Below are 17,245 nucleotides of genomic sequence, written 5' to 3'. Positions count from 1 at the left end.
AAACTTGACATGCATGGGCCTGTGGGAGACATCTTTGACTTGTTATTTCAGAACCAGACAACTGGAGGAGACAGATCATGCATTCTTCCCTTTAAACAAATCAACCCAGGAAAAAGGCTTAATCTTGAACCAGCCTAAAGCCCATCAAAACTCTGCATAAATAATCGCTTACAGTTCGAACTAGCTACCAAGCCAGGAAGACACCGATTAACATTATGCATAACAAACACCCAAGACATTAAAAGCCATTTAGCAACAAGACAACCACCCAAAACCCAGTTAAGGTGAATGGCTATAAACACCTTAAGGGGCCTGCCAAAAATCGGACAAAGAACTAACCCTGATTTGGCGCGCAGATAAAAACTCAAAAACAGTGTAACTATAGGCCCAACGGTAACCAAGGAGTGCATCTTCATTCAAAAGCCAACAGGAAGGCTCATGCAACATCACGGCGAAGGGGCACGGTGAGGCAGGCTCAACCGAAGACACCAAGGCCACAACCGCAGCCCTACACGAGGACCGACCACGAGCACCACGGTAACAAAAGGGGCCGAGTAAACCATACCTTCAGATCATTACATGAGGGACGATAAATCCCCAGGGCCTGATAATCTACATCCTAGGGCACTTAAGGAAGTGGCCCTAGAAATAGTAGATGCATTGCTGGTCATCTTCCAAAATTTGATAGACTCTGGAACAGTACTCATGGATTGGCGGGTAGTTAATGTTACCCCACTGTTCAAAGAGGTTGGTAGAGAGAAAATGGGGAATTACAGACCGGTAAGCCTGACATCGGTAGTGGGGAAAATGCTAGAGTCCATTATAAAAGATGTAATAGCAGAGCACTTGGAGAAAAGTGACCGGATCAGACAAAGTCAACATGGATTTACAAAAGGTAAATCGTGCTTGACTAATCTACTGGAATTTTTTGAGGATGTAACTGGTAAAATAGATAAGGGAGAACCAGTGGATGTGGTGTATTTGGATTTTCAAAAGGCTTTCGATAAAGTCCCGCATAAGAGGTTAGCGTATAAAATTAAGTGATATGGGATTGGGGGCAAGGTATTGACTTGGATAGAGAACTGGTTGGCAGACAGAAAGCAAAGAGTTGGAATAAATGGCTCTTTTTCCAAGTGGCAGGCAGTGACTACTGGGGTACCGCAGGGATCTGTCCTTGGACCTCAGCTATTCACAATATATATTAATGATCTGGACGAGGGAACTAGATGTAATATCTCCAAGTTTGCAGATGACACAAAGCTGGGTGGGCGTGTGTGCTGTGAGGAGGATGCCGAGAAACTCCAATATGATTTGGACAGGTTGGGTGATTGGGCAGAAGCATGGCAGATGCAATATAACGTGGATAAATGCGAGGTTATCCACTTTGGTGTCAAAAACAGGAAGGCAAATTATTATCTGAATGGCAATAGATTGGGAGAAGGGGAAGTGCAACGAGACCTGGGCATCCTTGTGCACCAGTCACTGAAGGTAAGCATGCAGGTGCAGCAGGCAGTTAAGAAGGCAAATGGTATGTTGGCCTTCATAGCGAGAGGGTTTGCGTACAGGAACAAGGATGTCTTGCTGCAGTTGTACAGGGCCTTGGTGAGACCACATCTTGAGTATTGTGTGCAGTTTTGGTCGCCTTATCTGAGGAAGGATGTTCTTGCCATGGAAGGAATGCAGCGAAGATTCACCAGGCTGATACCTCGGATGGCAGGAATGACGTATGAGGAGAGATTGGGTCGATTGGGCTTGTACTCGCTGGAGTTTAGAAGAATGAGAGGGGATCTCATCGAAACTTATAAAATTCTAACAGGAGTAGACAGGCTAGATGCTGGAAGGATGTTCCCGATGGTCGGGGAGTCCAGATCCAGGGGTCACAGTCTAAGGATAAGGGGTAAGCCATTAAGGACAGAGATGAGGAGGAATTTCATCACCCAGAGAGTGGTGAACCTGTGGCATTCTCTACCAAAGAAGGCAGTAGAGGCCAATTCATTAAATATATTCAAGAAAGAGTTGGATATATTTCTTAAGGCTAAAGGGATCAAGGGATATGGAGAGAAGGCAGGAACAGGGTACTGAATTTGGATGATCAGACATGATCTCATTGAATGGCGGAGCAGGCTCGAGGGGCCGAATGGCCTACTCCTGCTCCTATCTTCTATATTTCTATATTACCACTACACAGGTAATGATCTAGGCCACCACGACCGAGCCAACACCGAAGACCGCCAACCGAACCCCAACCACAACAAAACTCAACGACCAGACCACCACCGGAAGAACAAAACCTGAAGTTTTCCACTCTACAAGCGAAAATACCCAATGAGAAAAGTGGGTACTCACCAGACAAATCCACAACCGCGCCCAAACTGCATCAGCGGACTCCACCAAACTGAAGAACCTTCGCAGATTCTAAGACTAGCACCACGTGGAGATGGCAGGCCCCAAAGGACACAAAGAGCAAACCCCAAAAACGCAACCGGCTTAACTGACAGAATTCGAACTGTCAAGAAACCCCTATTGGTAAGCATGATCCCTAGCTCCTTTTAGCACAATCTAGTTAGATATTGGGGTGGGACTAGGGTAGGGGGATTATTAATGTGATTTTTCACTCGTACCGTGTGTTGCCCATTCCTAATCAACTGTACTCTTGAATGTCTGTAAGTACTCCAGTAATCTAAGTGTAACTTTTCATTGTTATAATTTTATTGTGGCTCTAATAAAACACAGTTTTCTTGCACCAAACCAGTTGTCTACTCCAATTTTGTATCGCAGCCTGTACCTAAGTCCAGAGTCTAGAACCAAAGGGTGTGGGAGCAATTCAAACTGCTCAAAACAGTCAGAGGCAAAGCTGACTCAAAACACCACCCCCTACAATCCCTCTAGAAATAAACCCAAGTGCTTGGTTTACTTTTTTATGGCCTTGCTAACCTGCGTCGCAAATGTTCGTGATTTGTGTATTTGTACTCCTAGATCCCTTTGTTCCTCTACCCCACCAAGACTCGCACCCTCCACATAAGTGGCCTCCCTATTCTTCCTACCAAAATGTAATACCTCACATTTATCTGTGTTGAACTTCATTTGCCAATTATATGCCCATTCTGCAAATTTATTAATGTCCTCCTGTAACTTGTTGCAGTCCTCCTCAGTATTGACTATCCCCCCAATTTGGTGTCATCTGCAAATTTAGAAATTGTGTTTTTGATTCCAAAGTCTAAATCGTTAATATAAATTGTGAACAACAGTGATCCCAGCACTGCGCCTTGTGGAACACCACTACCCACCTTCTGCCAGTGTGAATAGCTACCCTTTACCCCTACTCTCTGCTTTCTGTCCTGAAGCCAGCCAGCAATCCATTCTGCTACTTGTTCCCTGACTGTGCATTCTCTGACCTTGTTCATCAGTCTGTTATGGGGTACCTTATCGAAGGCCTTTTGAAAATCCAGATCCACACAACTCATTCTTTCCCAGGATCTCAAAAATATAGAGCTCCTTACATCTCTCAGTCATCCGTCTATAAACTACAGCCTTTTAAAACTCAAGCTTAGCATCATCTAAAAAGTTCTTTCTCAGTTACCTCAAATTCTCTCACTTTTTACATTGGGTGGTATCCTGCACAATCCTTGCCTTTGATTTCCCAATTAAAATAATACCTTTATATCAGGAAATCACTTCAACATTGTAATGCCTTTGTTACCTCTAGATTTGACTATTCCAATGCACTCCTGGCTGGCCTCCCACTTTCTACTCGAAGTAAACTTGAGGTCATCCAAAACTCGGCTGCCCGTGTCCTAACTCGCACCAAGACCTGTTCAACCATCACCCCTGTGCTCGCTGAGCTACATTGGCTCCCGGTTCAGCAACGCCTTGAATTCAAAATTCTCATCCTTGTTTTCAAATCCCTCCATGGCCCCGCCCCTCCCTATCTCTGTAATCTCCTTCAGTCTCACAACCCCCCCGAGATATCTGCGCTCCACTAATTCTGCCCTTTTGAGTATCCCTGATTATAACCGCTCAACCTTTGGTGGCCGTGCCTTCTGTTGCCTAGGCCCTATGCTCTGGAATTCCCTGCCTAAACCTCTCCGCCTTGTTACCTCTCTTTCCTCCATTAAGACGCTCCTTAAAACCTACCTCTTTGACCCAAGCTTTTGGTCACCTGTCCTAATTTCTCCTTATGTGGCTCGGTGTCAAATTTTTTCTCTTTTAATACCCCTGTGAAGCGCCTTGGGACGTTTTATTCTGTAAACGGCGCTATATAAATACACGTTGTTGTTGTTGTTGTAATGCTGTCCAGGATGATTGAGAATTCACAAAAGCTGGTAAAAATAAATAGTTGAAACAGAGAAAATCATAGAAGAAACCAAAAAATAAAATAAACTAGACTCAAAAAGATAAGCCACGAATGAGCATATTCTGAAACAAAATCAGAAAGTGCCAGAAATGCAGAGCAGGTTAAGTAGCACCTCAACGAGAAAGACAAATGACAAAACTGATGTTCTTTTCATTGGATGTTCTTATTTAGGGTCACATGCAAAATGTTAATCCTCAGTTAGCCAGCTATGCATTTTTAGCACTTTAGATTTTTACTGGAGTAGAAACATAGAAACATAGAAGATAGGAGCAGGAGTAGGCCACTCGGCCCCTTGAGCGCACTCCGCCATTTAATGAGATCATGGCTGATCATCCAAATTCAGTACTCTGTCCCTGCTTATTCCCCAATCCCTTGATCCCATTAGCCTCAAGAAATATATCTAACTCCTTCTTGAATATATTTAATGAACTGGCCTCAACTGCCCTGTGTGACAGAGAATTCCACAGGTTCACCACTCTCTGGGTGAAGAAATTACTCTTCATCTCAGACCTAAATGGCTTACCCCTTATCTTTAGATTGTGACCCCTGGTTCTGGACTCCACTGCCATCGGAAACATCCTTCCTGCATTCTAGTCTGTCTAGTCCTGTTAGAATTTTATAAGTTTCAATGAGATCCCCTCTCATTCTTCTAAACTCTAGCAAATATAAGCCTTATCAACCCAATCTCTCCTCATACGTCATTCCTACCATCCCAGGTATCAATCTGGTGAAACTTCGCTGCACTCTCTCCATGGCAAGAACATCCTTCCTCAGATAAGGTGACCAAAATGGCACACAATACTCAAGGTGTGGTCTCACCAAGGCCCTGTACAACTGCAGCAAGGCATCCTTGTTCCTGTACTCGAATCCTCTCGCTATGAAGGCGAACATACAATTTGCCTTCTTAACCGCCTGCTGCGCCTGCATGCTTACCTTCAGCGACTGGTGCACAAGGACACCCAGGTCTCGTTGCAGTTCTCCTTTTCCCAATCTATTGCCGTTCAGATAATAATCTGTCTTCCGGTTTTTGCCACCGAAGTGGAAAACCTCGTATTTATCCACATTATACTGCATTTGCCATGCATCTGCCCAATCACCCAACCTGTCCAAATCATACTGCAGTTTCTTTGCATCCTCCTCACAGCACACACGCCCACCCAGCTTTGTGTCATCTGCAAACTTGGAGATATTACATCTAGTTCCCTCATCTAGAACTTTTATATATATTGTGAATAGCTGAGGTCCTAGCACCGAATCCTGCGGTACGCCACTAGTCACTGACTGCCACTCAGAAAAAGACTCGTTTATTCCAACTCTTTGCTTCCTGTCTGCCAACCAGTTCTCTATCCAAGGCAGTACCTTACCCCCAATCCAATGTGCTTTAACTTTGTACGCTAATCTCTTATGCGGGACCTTATCGAAAACCTTCTGCAAGTCCAAATACACCACATCCACTGGTTCTCCCTTATCTATTCTACCAGTTACATCCTCAAAAAATTCCAGTAGATTAGTCAAGCATGATTTATCTTTTGTAAATCCATGTTGACTTTGTCCGATCCTGTCACTGTTTTCCAAGTGCACTGCTAGTACATCTTTTATAATGGACTCTAGCATTTTCCCCACTACCGATGTCAGGCTTACCGGTCTATAATTCCCCTTTTTCTCTCTACCACCTTTTTTAAATAGCGGGGTTACATTAGCTACCCTCCAATCCATGGGAACTATTCCAGAGTCTATAGAATTTTGGAAGTTGACCAGCAATGTATCTACTCTTTCGAGGGCCACTTCCTTAAGTACCGTAGGATGTAGATTATCAGGCCCTGGGGATTTATCAGCCTTCAATCCCGTCAATTTCCCTAACACCATTTCCCTACAAATATTGATTTCATTCAATTCCTCCCTCTCATTAGACCCTATGTTCCCCGACATCTCTGGGAGGTTATTTGTGTCCTCCTTTGTGAAGACAGAACCAAAGTATGTATTTAACTGGTCAGCCATTTCTTTGTTCTCCATTATAAATTCCCCTGATTCTGACTGCAAGGGACCTACGCTTGACTTCACCAATCTTTTTCTCTTCACATATCTATAGAAGCTTTTACAGTCAGTTTTTATGTTCCCTGAAAGCTTACTCTCATAATCTATTTCCCCCCTCTTAATTAATCCCTTTGTCCTCCTTTGCTGAATCCTAAACTGCTCCTATTCCTCAGGTTTGCTGCTTTTTCTGGCCAAATTATGTGTCCTCTCCTTGGATCTTATGCTATCCCTAATTTCCTTTGTTAGCCACGGTAGAGTCACCTTTTTATTTTTATTTTTATGCCAAACAGGGATGAACAAATTCTGTAGTTCATCCATGCGATCTTTAAATGTTATCCACCATCAACCCTTTAAGTAACATTCTCCAATCCATCCTAGCCAACTCGTGCCTCATACTGTTGTAGTTTCCTTTATTTAAATTCAGGACCCTTATCTCTGTGTCAACTATTTCACTCTCCATCTTAATGAATAATTCTATCCTAATGTGATCGCTCCTCCCCAAGGTGTCTCACACAACAAGATTGCTAATTAATCCTTTCTCATTACATAATACCCAGTCTAAGTTGGCCTGATCTCTAGTTGGTTCCTCAACATATTGGTCCAGGAAACCATCCCGTATACACTCTAGGAATTCCCCCTCCACAGTATTGTTACTAATTTGGTTAGCCCAATCTATATGTAGATTAAAGTCATCCATGATAACTGCTGTGCCCTTATTGCACGCATCTCTAATATCCCATTTAATGCCATCCCCAACCTTAGCTTTACTGTTTGGGTGTCTGTATACAACTCCCACTAACGTTTTCTGCCCCTTGGTATTTCTCAGCTCTGCCCTCACAGATTCCACATCATCAGAGCTAATATCCTTCCTTACTATTGCGTTAATCTCCTCTTTAACCAGCAATGCTACCCCACCTCCTTTTCCTTTTTTCCTGTCCTTCCTGAATATTGAATACCCCTGGATGTTGAATTCCCAGTCTTGATCACCCTAGAGCCATGTCTCCGTAATCCTAATTATATCATAACTGTTTACAGCTATTTGCGCAGCTAATTCATCCACCTTATTACGAATGCTCCTCGCAATAATACACAAAGCCTTCAGGCTTGATTTTTTAACACTCTTAGTCCTTTTATAATTATTATTTACTGTGGCCCTGTTTGATTTACACCCTTGATTTCTCTGCCTTCCATGTTTGCTTTGCTCCTTCCTGTCTTTTGCTTCTATCCTTGCTTCCCTTTCCTCTGTCTCCCTGCACAGGTAAACCCTCCCCAACAGCACTAGCAAACACTCTTGTTTAAAAACATGTTCTTAGATCACAGTCAACCTACAACAGTTTCGTACCTGTCGAGATGTTCAGCAATTTCAAATGCAACTAGCCCATTTTGCACATCTTTCACAGTTACATTGTCCATCATCAGCCATCCCTCATCCTTGGATTTAAATCCTAACAGTTTTAAAGATTCGTTGATTGTCTTTCCATGTATTTTTACAGGGGCACTTGTTGACCTATAAATGGACAAGTGACAATGTAAATATTTAAAATAGCATTGGGGGTATCAAATGTACTTTATTTTATAATTGCTATTATTTTGAAATATAAAAGTAATTTCATCAAAGCTGTATTTCTTCGGTCTGTTTCACAGCTGCATAATCGTGTATGTGGAAAGCATTTGCAGCTGTTGATACCAGGGTATAGCAGTTAATCTCTCAATTTACCGAATTCGATGACTGCTGCTTCTCTGTACCATGGCCGTGGTTGCTCGAGCATGGTCTGTTTCGTCTCCTAATCTCTTCTTGCCTGGGTTTGGTGGGCAGGGCAGAGTGACAGTAATTGATTTCCGAAACTGCTGAGTTGATGGATGTTTGATATGAACAAGGGGGCTGGTAGAGATTATGGGATGGTATATATCTTGTCTTGATTTCATTCCAGACAACAGTGTTGAATCAATTGGCTGAACCTATGAGAACAAATAGGTAGCGCACAAGTAAATAATCTGGCACATTTTCAACCCTTTTTTATTTCTGAGGCAGGAGAGGACAGTTTCTGATCGATTTTGCCCAATTAACACGGTGTGAAGTAGGCAGCACCAATCGGAAAAAATGCGTGGAGATCCATTGCCGCTCATTTAGTTCCCCAGCCAATTATTCAGTCAGCTACCTTTTTCGGATCAGAATCAGCAGCCAGTTTTCCGTTTATTATATTCACCAGTATTTTCTATGGGAGTTCTCCCTGTTTCTCACTGTAACGTAGGCAGTGGATCGCAAAAACACTGAGAGACACATAAACAAAGTTGTGGTGGGAAATCACAGAACCCCCCATGGAAATTCTACCCCAGTAAATTTTACACTCCAATGCCATTGATTAAACTTCCACATAATTTATTGTATTTATGTCTGTATGGTGTTTAGTCATCTGGCCACTCATATAAAATGGGTATCCAGGCTGTTGCATGCGGAAGTACAGTTAAGAAGCCCTATATTAAGATTTGTAGTTGCATTTTGATGCTGTTTCTGAAATTATTTACAATATCAGGCCTTCCCGACCACCAGCAAGGTAAATGCGGGGGGTGGGGTGGGCGGTCCTGATCGTGGAGGGTGGACGTCCTGGGCTTGTAGCATCCCAGATTATTTTTGTGGGGCCCAGAGGAGAGCTCCTGCTCCTTCGGACCATACAAAAATAATTCCAAACTTACCTCAGTGGCCTCTACAGCTTCATCGCCATGGAGCTGTTCAGAGTGAGCACAGCGCACAAACCAACCAGTTCTGACCTAAAATGGCAATCGGGGTGCTAGGACCCCACTTTGCATATTAAAAGGGGCCTACTGCCTGAGACAGGTGAGTGCTTTGGGCTCCCAGTGGTAGGTCCCTTTCAAATTATCACTGGCCTCTTCATCGGTTTTAACAGGCCGGTAAAACTATCGACCACATTTTGAGACCAGTACCATCCTGTTAACACCAGGAGATAGTAGCGGCGATTGACCCGCTTGATCTCTCTGAGAATGTTATAAAGTAGATTGTGGCAGTCATTATGACATAAATTACTTAGTCTTTCAGAAAATTTTTGATAAAATTCTACATGCAAGACTTCTAGGGGGAGAAATTTGGTATCGCCCCGTTTGGGCTGCAATTATCGGCTGGGTGCAAAGTTTAGCGCCTGGCGCTAATTATCACCTCCGACTGCAAACTTGGCTTCTATCGCCCTTGGAGTTGATTGGAGCGCTAAATCAGGTGCAACACACCTCTCTTAAGGCGCTAACGCTGAGGAGCGAGGCGCTACCTCAGAGCGCTGGCAAAGCTCATGTGATGTCAGTCAGCAATGGAACACAGACACACTGGCGCCGGCCAGTTCTTAAAGGGAAGGGTTGATCTTGCTCTCCATCCACACGCTGCTCATTGCAGCCTTGAATCTCGGCCTGGAGAGACCTGTACATCAAATCTGCTGGAAAGAACAATGGAGAGGCCCAGGGAAAGAGCTCAGAGTGCAGCCCCCAGAGTCTCTTCTAAATCGATGCAAGGAAGGGCAAATCAAAATGAACCAGCAAAGTGCTGCTCGGTACCCAAAATTCCTTCACACGTTGAATCTCTCCAGAAGTTTCTCTCTCTCTCTCAGAATGCATGGTGCAAAAATGTCGCTGACAAAAAAAGGCAGGAAGTGGTCACCTTTAAATAGCGCTCCCCCAGTCCCTTCCTGGCTGCAAAACGTTCCCCTCAACCTGTTGTTGCTAGCGGCAGGCGGAAAGGCAGGAGGCGCCACTCAATATCCGGTCCGGGGCGCTACCGGGGCGTTGCACGCTCGACTGATGTCACGATCTGTGGGCGCAGGAGATCGTGGCAGTAGTGTTTAGCACCGCTGCAAAATGTCTGGTCAATTTCACGAGCGGCGCAAACATCGCAGCGCCCAGGCGCTAGTTGCTTTGCGCCCCATTAGTGCCCGCTTAGGGCGCTAACGGGAGGCGCAAAGCAAGCAAATTTCCCCCCCCCTAATTACACTAAAAGCCATGGGATTGCAGATAGGATATAGGACTGGATAAGAAACTAGTTAAAAATAGAAAACTTTGTGAGAGGTCAAAGGGAGACATACTAAGTAGTGTAATGAAGAGTAAGTTAAAAAATTCAGTAAAGGCATCTTTACTGAGAGAGTCATAAAGGTCTGGAATAATTGCCAGGCAGGGTAGCAGAGACAAAAATATTTGGGGTTGATTAAAACAAGAGTTCAATGTGAGAGTTAGACTGCTAAAGGGATACATTTCAACAGGATAAATGGCCTTTGTTCAACCCTGGGGCATAAGGGGGAGGTACCTTAATTTGCATTCTAGGCTGATGGTTGTGCCATGAGAAGGGCATCTAGGGTGACCGCCTTTGTAAGGGGGCTGAATTTAAAACATTTTAAAAACATTTTTCATTTTCTTCTTTGGAGGTACAGGCCACAATATAAACCTAGGCACTCAGATGGGGCCCAAATATGCCAATTGGCAGCCTGTTCCCACCAGGATTACTGCTACAGATGATATGCCAAATCCGTCTGAAGTAGGGAGGTGGAAACTCCAGGCACTGGACAGGCGGAAGGTCCACCCCTTACGAAGCACACAAAGTCATTGACTTAAGGCCTGGAACAGGTGTATCCAGCCAAGTTTTCAGACCTTCCGGTGCAGTCCCATGAAGTTATGGTAGTTGTAAACCAAAAGGGCCACAGTTTTGGGCCCCAATTACTTTAAGACTACTCTTAGAAAAGCTCTAGTTGGACTTTTAGTCTGCCTGGCTAGACTTTGTAAAAATACAAAGAAGGGAAAACTTACCTAACTGCCCATATTAAAAAAATGGCCTTAAAATTCCAATCAGGTCCAAGGTATAAGTGAGACAGTAAATTGGTGGCCTGGGGCAATTTAGTCCTGGATGAGGCCCAATAAAGGCCCAAAATGTAGTCTAGGTAAAGGTAATCAATTCTCCAGAATCGATTAGCTTCCAAAAATTCTTCACTGGCAGCTTAAGTTATTTAAATTTTACCCTTTTGTTGGGGATCCTTTCCTGCATTGGGGAGCAAATTAAGTCAAGGTATTGGAAGCTTTCTAGTATCCATGAAACCATACAACAGCATGATTCACTGGGGTATATGTTTGTCTTCATCACCTAGACAGCAATCTGGCGGAGTCAGATTGTCATCTATAGACCTCGTCTGATTATCATTCCATTAAAATCAATGGAATAAATATCAAACAGGTTCTATAAAGGGCGGGTGTTCTGCTCTGTCAGATTGCTGTCCAGACGATGAAGACAAAAATCTACTCACTATCTTCAGGAGAGAAGTAGAACAAAGAGGAAAAAAGTGGGAGGAAAAATGTCAGTTGGATAATTCTCCCCTACCTTCGATTGAACTACCACAGGAGCACTGAATGATCCAGGGAGGTAGTTCATTGTAATTCTTGAATCCATGCTCAACTTCAAGGCTAAACCTTTTCTAGGTACGGTAAATGTTTCTTTTCTTAAGCAGGACACAACTGAAAAGATACCAAGTTTATATATCTTAACCTCTGCGCATGACCCCTAGATAAAGAAAATAAAGTAGTAATTAGGGGAAACAAAATGTTATTTACATGTTTAAAAAGAAAGCTATTTTGAGACTGGTCTGTACAGATGATACTAAAAACCTGACTAATATTTTCACTGATGACTGTTTACCAACCTTGTGTCCATCGTACATTCCCTCCAAGGAGATAGGACTCATATAACTTGAATGTGGTGTGGCATCTGACACCTTTATCATAATGTCATGATAATTCCCCCAGTAGTGTGCAGTGAATGGTATAGCAATCCTGACAGGAAATGGAATCTTTATCCTGGTGTCTGCACACCGAATGCTGATCACATTGCTAACCAGTTCTTCGCCATCATTTACAACCATTGAGCTCCTATCATTGATTATTTTGCACAAGAGTTTTTGGGCTATGATAAAAGGCGCTGTGATGTAACAGGCAATTTGAGGATCATCTTCATCATCCAATTCTGCAAGAAGTCTTAAAAACAAACAGAAAGAGAAGCTTGTTATCCTATGTTCTTCTATTGTTTAAAATAATGGCTATGACTTTTCATCTTCTCTGGGACTGACACTAATATATGTACAAACTATATTATAGAAAGATAGAAAAATAGGAGCAGGAGTAGGCCATTCGACCCTTTGAGCCTGCTCCGCCATTCAATATGATCATGGCTGATCCTTTATCTCAATACCATATTCCCGCTCTCTCCCCATACCCCTTGATGTCTTTTGTGCCTAGAAATCTATCTATCTCCTTCTGAAATATATTCAGTGACGTGGCCTCCACAGCCTTCTGTGGTAGAGAATTCCAGAGGTTCACCAGCCTCTGAGTGAAGAAATTTCTCCTCATCTCAGTCCTAAATGTCCTACCCTGTATCCTGAGACTGTGACCTCCCGTTATGTTTCTTCCTTTGTCTAATTTTCAAAAGGCATTCGATAATGTACCAGAGTAGGCTCATGAAAAAGTTGAATTGGCTAAAAAATAGAAAGCAGAGAGTCAGGATAAAGGGTAGTTATTCAGATTGGAGGAAGGTAGAAAATGGTGTTCCACAAGGATCAATTCTGGGACCACTGTTATTCATAATTTACATTCATAATTTGGATTTCAGAACAAGTAACTCGATATCAAAATTTGCAGATGATACTAAACTGAGGGGTAGCTAACACTGAGGAAGAATGCAACACAATACAAGAAGACATTAGAAAACTTGCAGACTGGGCAGTTAAGTGGCAAATGAACTTTAACATAGATAAATGTGCTTTGGTAGGAAAAATAGAAACATCAACTACACCTTAGAAAATAAGAAACTGAATGGGGTAGAAGAGCAGAGGGATCTAGGGATACAGGTGAACAAATCATTAAAAACAGCATCGCAGGTTAGCAAAGCAATTAAAAATGCTAACTAAGCACTGTGATTTATTTCTAAGGGTATGGAATTCAAGAGTAGTGAAGTTAAACTTGTTTAGGACCCTGGTCAGGTCACACGTAAAGTACTGTGTGAAGTTCTGATCTCCATACTATAAAAAGGACAGAGAAGCACTGAAGAAAACGCAAAAAAGATTTACAAGGATGGGACCAGAGCTGAGAGATTACAGCTATCAGGAAAGATTGAACACATTGGGGCTTTTTTCTTTAGAAAAGAGAAGACTTAGAGGTGACCTGATTGAGCTCTTTAAAATTATGACTGAGTTGGACAGGGCAGATGTGGAGAGAATGTTTTGACTTGTGGGAGAATCCAAAACCAGGGGCCACAAATACAAGATAGATACTAATAAATCCAATAGGGAAATAAGGATAAATCTCTTTACTCAGAGAGTGGTTAGAATGTGGAACTCGCTACTACAGGAAGGCAATATAGCTTAGATGCTTTCAAATGGAAACTAGACGAATACATGAGAGAAAGATATGCTGAAAGGCTGAGAGAAAGAAGATGGAATGGGAGGAGTCTTCTGTGGAGTATAAATACCAGCACAGACTAGTTGGACTGAATGACCTGTTTCTGTGCTGTATATTCTATGTAATTCTATATAATGTAATTCAATATTTTATAAATTGTTACTAACTGTTGAGTAATGAAACATGAATAACTACCCCGTAGTCATACTGCAAATATGAATGGTTTACAGGAACATTAATAAAAATACACAAATATACTTGCCAAATAAGCATTTACTTTTGGGCTGCACTTTACACTATAAAGTAGCGTCAGTGTGAAGCGGTTATAGTGGAAGTGCAGCCTGAATCTGAAGTCCGGGCCCAAATTAACACTGGAGCGAAGAGGAGTGAAAGTCTTCAGAGGAGGTGATCTCCCTTCTCCTGATTTGGAGTCATTTTGGGTCTGAATCATGTCCACAAGTTTAGCTGATGCTAACCATGTTCAGGTTCATACACTGGCATTCCCACACAAGTTGGATCTCCCAACATCTTCGACTGGCTAGAGTTACATATCTTCCCATTAAATCAGCAGCAGTCAGACAGGATTGTTTTTTAAGCTTATTTCAATGTAGCTGCAACTATATGCATGATGTTTCTACAATATGGTGATGTGAGAGAAGCTTGTGCAGGAGTGATTCGTTTGCTGTGTGAGGGTTTTTTGCATCATCATTTTGAAACAAAATCAGATTATTTGCATATAGTGTCGAGATAGTAACCTTTATATTTAGGTTGTGACCGGTATTAATGATCCGATTACACTCCTATGAAATGCTTTGAGGAATTTAAAGGTGTTCTCCCCTTGTCCAGTCTCTTCCCACCTACATCCGTGACTCTTCCGATGCCCTCCACCACTTTAACAGTTTCCAGTTTGCTGGCCCCAACCGCCTCCTTTTCACTATGGATGTACAATCCCTCTATACCTCCCCCCACCACCAGGATGGCCTGAGGGTGCTCCGCTTCTTCCTTGAACAGAGGCCAAACCAGTTCCCATCCACGACCACCCTCCTCCGTCTGGCTGAACTTGTTCTCACGTTGAACAACTTCTCCTTTGACTCCACTCACTTCCTCCAAATCAAAGGTGTTGCAATGGGAACCCACATGGGTCCTAGCTATGCCTGCCTTTTTGTGGGATATGTGAAACACTCTTTGTTCCAGTCCTACTCAGGTCTCCTCCCTCACGTCTTTTTCTGGTACATTGATGACTGTATCGGTGCTGTTTCCTGCTCTCGCCCTGAACTAGATAATTTCATTCACTTTGCTTCCAATTACCACCCTTCCCTCACCTTCACATGGTCCATCTCCGACTCTTCCCTTCCCTTCCTCGACTTTTCCGTCTCCATCTCTGGGGATAGGTCATTGACAAACATTCACTACAAGCCCACTGACTCCCACAGCTACCTGGACTACACTTCCTCCCACCCCACTTCCTGTAAGGTCTCTATTCCATTCTCCCAGTTTCTCCATCTCCGCCGCATCTGCTCTGATGATGCCACCTTCCATACCAGTGCTTCTGACATGTCTTCCTTTTTCCTCAACCGGGGATTCCCCTCTACAGTGGGAGACATGGCCATTGACCATGTCCGTTCTATCTCCCGCACTTCTGCCCTCACCCCTGCCCCTCCCTCCCGGAACCACGATAGAGTTCCCCTTGTCCTCACCTTTCACCCCACCAGCCTTCACATTCAACTGATCATCCTCCACTATTTCCGCCACCTCCAGCGTGAGCCCACCACCAAACACATCTTCCCCTCACCTCCCCTTTCAGCATTCCAAAGGGACTGCTCCCTCCAAGACACCCTGGTCCACTCCTCTATCACCCCCTTCCCCTTTGCCCGGCACCTTCCCGTGCAAATGCAGGAGATGCAACACATGCCCTTATACCTCCCCCCTTCCCACTGTCCAGGGCCCCAAACACCCCTTCCAGGTGAAACAGTGATTTACTTGTACTTCTTGCAATTTAGTATACTGTATTTGCTGCTCACGATGCGGTCTCCTCTACATTGGGGAGACCAAACGCAAATTGGGTGACTGCTTTGCGGAACACCTCCGTTCAGTCCGTAAGGGGGACCCCGAGCTTCCGGTCACCTGTCACTTTAATTCTCCGCTCCACTCCCACTCTTACCTCACCGTCCTCGGCTTCTTGCATTGTTCCACAGAAGCTCAGCATAACCTCGAGGAACAGCACCTCATCTTTCGATTAGGCACTTTACAGCCTTCTGGACTCAACATAAAATTCAACAATTTCAGATCATAACCTCGGCCCCTATCATATATATATTTTTTATCCACACTTTTGTTCTGTTCTTCTCCCCCACATGGCAGCTGTCTTTCATTCTGCCAGCGCAATTTATACTTCATCTAGAGCCATCCTTTGTTTCTTAACCTGTCCCATTACCATCTCCTTTTGCCTTGAATATCTCTTAATGTCTCTTAACCTCTTCCGCCTTCTATCCTATCACAGACCTTCCCTTTTGTTCTTTCATCCCCTCCCCCTTTCCCAGCCCCTACACTTGCTTAAAAATCTGTCCCATTTCCTGCTTTTTTCCAGTTCTGACGTGAAACGTTAACTCTGTTTCTCTCTTCACAGATGCTGCCTGACCTGCTGAGTATTTCCAGCATTTTCTGTTTTTATTTCAGATTTCCAACATCTGCAGTATTTTCTTTTTGTATTAGATTTAATAATGAGTAATGAGCCAAATTTAGTTAACAGCTGAACGGTGCGTGAACATTTATCCAATAGCAATCATAACATGATCGAGTTCAATGTAGCCTTTGAAAGGGAGAAACGTAAAACAGCTACTAAGATTCTAGATTTCAGTAAGGCCAACTTCAACGGAATGAGACAGAGACTGTCCACACTAAACTGGGCAAATCTGTTAATGGGTAAAATGACAGAAGGTCAGTGGAAGATGCCCTAACTATAATCTTCCAAAGCTCTCTCGATTCGGGAACCGTTCCTTTAGATTGGAAAATTGCGCCTGTCACTTTGTTATTTAAGAATGGCGAGAGAGGGAAACCAGGGACTTGTAGACCAGTTAGTTTAACATCTGTTGTTGGAAAATTACTAGAGTCTATAATTAAGGATAGGGTGACTGAACACGTCAAAAAATTTCAGTTGATCAGAGGGGGCCAGCATGGATTTGTGAAAGGTAGGTCATGCCTGATGAACCTGATTGAATTTTTTGAAGAGGTGACTAAAGTAGTGGACAGGGGAATGTCTATAGATGTTATTTATATGGACTTCCAGAAGGCATTTGATAAAATCCCACATAAGAGACTGTTAACTAAGGTAGAAGCCCATGGAGTAGCGAGCAAACCTGGTTAGGAAATTGGCTGAGTGGCAGGAGGCAGAGAGTAGGGATAATAGGTAAGTACACTAATTGGCAG

At 43.4% G+C, this 17,245-nt stretch overlaps 1 protein-coding gene across 1 annotated transcript in view; it reads right to left on the bottom strand.

Moving 5' to 3' along the window:
* Positions 1 to 17,245, bottom strand: part of LOC147123185 (death domain-containing protein 1-like) — a 115,968-nt gene that overhangs the window by 86,794 nt on the left and 11,929 nt on the right. The window contains exons 7-10 of the mRNA XM_085965589.1: positions 12,070 to 12,400; positions 11,751 to 11,930; positions 8,106 to 8,347; positions 7,731 to 7,895 (exon numbers count right to left, since the gene is read on the bottom strand). Of these exons, the coding sequence (XP_085821715.1) occupies positions 7,731 to 7,895; positions 8,106 to 8,347; positions 11,751 to 11,930; positions 12,070 to 12,400 (918 nt within the window). The remainder of the gene's footprint in view (positions 1 to 7,730; positions 7,896 to 8,105; positions 8,348 to 11,750; positions 11,931 to 12,069; positions 12,401 to 17,245) is intronic.

This window comes from Somniosus microcephalus, chromosome 2 (assembly GCF_052327205.1).
Source record: "Somniosus microcephalus isolate GS21.2 chromosome 2, FLI_Smic_1.0, whole genome shotgun sequence".
Classification (NCBI taxonomy): Eukaryota; Metazoa; Chordata; class Chondrichthyes; order Squaliformes; family Somniosidae; genus Somniosus; species Somniosus microcephalus.
Note: the sequence above shows the minus strand (reverse complement) of the source record. Positions and strands in the feature narration are given on the sequence as shown.